Raw genomic sequence first — 4,579 nt, forward strand, 5'->3', positions numbered from 1 at the left:
CCTTACCAGATTTCCACGGGTGGTTCCATCCTGCCTCGCCTGCCCCCTCCAATATGAGCAACCTCAGGGAGCAGCCCGAATCCTCTTTCAGGGATGGTACAAACTAGAGCGCAAGTTCGCGCCTTTCTCACAGGGATTTCCAACATGTCGCACCGCTCGCGTGAAGCCTCTCCCGAGATTAAAGAATCAAGTCCCAAAAAGACCCCTGAAGGCAACATCCAAAGTGAATCTGTATTGCAACTTCAAATATCTCAGCTTCAGGACAGCATCTCCGACCTGGTTCAAAAAGTTCAACAACTCCAAGATTCTCGAAGTCCAGCACATACAGAGGACGACGTGACGCAACCCGACGACGATGCGGACTCTTTCCCACCAGAGGTAGAAAACACTGAACTGCGTGCTCTCTACCGATTACTTCAAGCTTCCAAAACAAAACGACTTGACGTCAAACTTCCGGAAGCCTACACTGGTCAATGTAATCGCCGAACTGTTGATCAATGGCTCGCTAAAATGCGCATGTATTTTGACACTGTTGACCTCACAGAAGGCAAAAAGATTACCTTGGCAGCCTCCCTCCTGAAGGATACAGCATTTCTATGGTGGCAAAGACGCTTAAAGGATGGAAAAAGTGTGTTAACTTGGGAACGTTTTGAACACGTGCTCCGTAAGCAGTTTGTACCTGCCAATGCGGACTTCCAAGCACGATCAAAACTTCGACAGTTGGAGCAAATGGGTTCCCTGTCTTCTTATATCTCTCAGTTCACCACATTGGTGCTAGAGATTGATGGTTTAACTGAGGATGATCGCCTTCATGCTTTCATCTCAGGCCTACAACCCTCGTTACGCATTGATGTTCTTAAAGCCAATATCACCACCACAGATGGCGCTATTGCTTACGCAGAGCGCATTACAGATTTCCTAAACACAGGGAGGCAGAGTGCTAATCGCACACAGAACTCTCCTATGGCCAAAGGTGCTCGCCCTCAAGAAAACACCAGGTTTCGCAAAAACTTCGGTAATCAAGGTCAGCGACAGCCTCAAGATCCCCAGAAGCCTCAGAAATCATTTGCTGGATTCCAACAGAAGCACTCCCCCAAGGATCGTGTTTCTTCTTCTTCACAAAGTCATTACCGACAGCCCCAACATAAAGGTGCGGCCACTGACAAGAAGAACAACTCCAGCTCAAAAGGACTTTGTACCATCTGTACAGGCGACCATAGATGGTTCGATTGTCCCAAGCGACCAAAGCAAAATTCTAATATGGAACCTAGCACTTCCCCAAAAGAAGATGCTACCTCAGCACAAGACAAGAAAGGCAAAGCTGTTCGAATGGCGAATACCATCCACCTGAGCCTTGCCAGCAACCCCGAACCTTCCCTGGCCACTCAAGTACTTTGTGTTCAAGGATCGATTCGTGGAACAACGGTCACCATCCTCATCGACAGTGGCTGTTCTCATAATTTCCTAGCCAGTTCTGTGGTCGATAAACTTCGGTTGACCACTAGTCCTAGTCTCATGGACTATCAGATTGAACTCGCAAATGGAACAACTTTCTTGTGCGACACCAGGATCAAAAACTTGTCTTTTCGCATCCAACATTATACGGACAAGTTGAACTTCGACATCATGCCTCTTTCTCGGTACGATGTCATACTCGGACAATGCGGCTGATGGCTCTCATGGTCTTCCTCCATTGGTTCGTCTTGGCCACATGAAAGGGAATGGCAATATGAACAATCGGGTGAGGTCCCTAGTTGCCTCTGCTATTGCTTGCTTTTGAAACCTAGCTTGGATGCTGGCCCTTTGTACAGAATTTCTAGAGTGGCTCGTGATACATCCTCTAGCAAAGGAGTCCCCTTTGCATGCATAGCCGGCATAAAGGAATGGCCACTCTGTGACTCTGTATCTCTGCTCCTCTTTGCTGCCCCCAGCGCTTGACTTGAACTACCTTCCTCCTCATTCGATGGCTCCACAGAATTTGAATCTTTGGGAACACCCAAACGCTTTCGCCTCCATTCTTCAAGGCTCTCCTTAACATCTTGAGGAACATAGGGACATGGCCCTACGTCTTTGCTTGGCACATGGGCAAGATGGTCCTTCACACGGGTGACACTCGCCATTTTTTCCATTCCACAAAATTTGCATCTCCAGTTCTTAGAACCATCAGACCCCTCATAGCTCCCCAATTTCTTTGCATGTTTCCAAAATGCATCCGGAGTTCGAGCCATGTAGGCAAAGGGTGAGGGCTGAGGGCAAGGGCTGAGAGGAAAACAAGGAGGACAGGAGAGGAAAAGGGCTGAGAACTCACGAGAGCAAGGAGAAGAGGGCAAGGGCTGAGGAGAGCAAGGATTGGCAGGTGGCCTCATCCGTGTTCAGCATTGCAGAGAGGAGTTCGAGCGTCAACTCCTCGTTTGGCACTCAAAGATCAGGGATCAGGATGGACGTATGCTGTGACAACGGACTCACATTGGATGGGCACAGTGGGACAGCGGCCCGGCTTGCTCCTTTGGAGCTAATTGTATAGTGTTCCTAATCTAAGAGCATGACTGGCTAACCACCCCAAAAAATTTTAAACAAGTAATGTGTAAGGGTCTACCAAATCCTTTCAGTGGCTTTCCGCTTGCATTTCAAAACTAAAGGTCATCAATTTCTGTGCTTAATCTTCCTCCGATGGGAGATGCAATACATTCCATTCCATAGATATAATCTAAAAGGAGACTCGATAACGTTTCTGAGAATCATCATTAAAGACCGAGAGCTGTGTGTATCTCACTTAAGAACACAGACGCTCGATGGGAAAAGCTTCTTCAACCAAGGCTTCAAACTTGCCAAAGAAGAACTGAAACTCCCGCGTTGATCAGTGTCCTTTCTCCACGACTATTTGAGGGCAGCTGAAAGTTTCTTATGGAAAAGCTCTATACTGAGTCGAGGGGAAACTCTTGGAAGTGCCGTCTGCGTCATCAAAAAGAAGATAAATTTAGTAACTTAACCAAAGGACCAAACACGGAGTTGGCTCCTTTGTAAAGACATGCATGCATGTACCTCAGAATTATCGTCATTCACACGAGCCAAAACAGGAATTTCGTATTGGTATGCAGCTTCCCACTCGGCCTTCGTGGAGATATCCCTTATCTTCGTGACAATGAACCGTTCATAAGTCTCAAACACAAACCAGAACCTGACCTTACAACCAAAAACCTCAAGCCCGTCCAAATTCGTATACCTCAAGTTGGACATCCGACAAGGAGTCTTCCCCACCCATGAGAAACACAGCTTCAAGTTTCTCCTTCAAGCTGTGGCACAAGCAGCATCCCGGCTTACTGTAAAGAATTAGACGTTTCTTAGTGGTTGAACACTCGGGGGTAGGTAATGCACGATGTGAGGGAGCTGAAAGGTTTGATGGACACTCAGAGAACAAACGGCTGCAGGAGGAAGAGGCGGGAGGGATGCGAGCAACGAAAGAGTTTGTGAGGGAGGTATTGAAAGCCAGCGGGGCAGCAAAACATAAACTTCTGAGCACAGCCATTCTTGTGCTTGTGGTGCATGTTCACGCGGGAGGGGGGTTTGCAAACCACCTTGTCCCTATCAAGGCTCACCAGTAACCAGGTTTTTCTACTAAGAACTTCATTCGAAATCTCACAACTTCGCGTGAACCGCCTCTAAGCATGGCTACCCTCATGGTTGCAACGTTCAATGAGCATTCACCTCGTGACTCTAATAACCTCGCCCACCTCTATCCTCTTTTTCTTCTTTTTCAATTTGAAGAGGTGCCGCACCCATCGGTCATGCAGGAAGCACTCAGGAGGCCGCACCGACAATCCCAAGGCAATTCTGGAACCAAGTTCTGAAGGAACGATGAACGCAACTATGCAGTCGGAACGAGTTCTAGCCCAAATGAACGAAGATAGTGTGGAAGACCTTCTCGAGGTGCCCATCCAAATCTCGTTGGGACGATTGCTGCAGTTGGTGCTGCAATTTCATAAGAGACTCCTGCAAACGCTGACTGGAGTGTCGACAGTATTGGAGGCGGATGTCTTTCATACCGCATCAGTGCCAGTTGTGGCCGTACCCCTCACCGACATGCGGATACCAGTTATCTCAACGAGTATCAATGGACGAAGCTTTTGTCAGGTACTCGTTGATGGTGGATCTCGGGTGAACATCATTACCCTGCGAACATGTAAAGAATTGGGCTGGAATGACTAGGAGCCAGCACCATTTTTGGTGCGAATGGCTAATCGACGGCGACAGAGAGTACGTCCTTTGGGCATGCTTCGAGACGTGTGCAGAGCGATTCCCAAAATCGACTTCATTGTTTCTTTCATTGAGCTCAACATGGAGGCACTGCAGCCGGAATACACTTTCTTGTTGGGATGACCCTGGTTATGGTAGGCAAAGGTGAAGCAAAATTGAACCCTCAATACGTTGTCGGTGTGGAGGGATAGGCACAAGGTCCGCATGCCAATGGGAGTGGTCAATGCGCTCAAGGGAGCAGTGCGATCAATCATGGCCGAAACAGTGAACATGCCAGATGGCCTTGAGGACGATGAAGAAGAGGAGTTTCTACACAAGAACCCGG

At 48.2% G+C, this 4,579-nt stretch overlaps 1 protein-coding gene across 1 annotated transcript; it reads right to left on the reverse strand.

The window, feature by feature from the left end:
• Positions 1-2,600: 2,600 nt before the first annotated feature.
• On the reverse strand, positions 2,601-3,662 carry LOC147906360 (Thioredoxin superfamily protein). Its single transcript, XM_087384387.1, has 3 exons — positions 3,224-3,662; positions 3,043-3,132; positions 2,601-2,952 (listed from the first exon to the last, which is right to left on the reverse strand). Exons 1-3 carry the CDS (start codon positions 3,524-3,526, stop codon positions 2,878-2,880), a joined length of 468 nt encoding a protein of 155 aa, XP_087240513.1. The 5' UTR covers positions 3,527-3,662; the 3' UTR covers positions 2,601-2,877.
• Positions 3,663-4,579: the final 917 nt, after the last annotated feature.

This window comes from Dipteris shenzhenensis, chromosome 1 (assembly GCF_047967505.1).
Source record: "Dipteris shenzhenensis isolate YYH24624 ecotype China chromosome 1, Dip_SZ_1.0, whole genome shotgun sequence".
In the NCBI taxonomy this organism is placed as follows: domain Eukaryota; kingdom Viridiplantae; phylum Streptophyta; class Polypodiopsida; order Gleicheniales; family Dipteridaceae; genus Dipteris; species Dipteris shenzhenensis.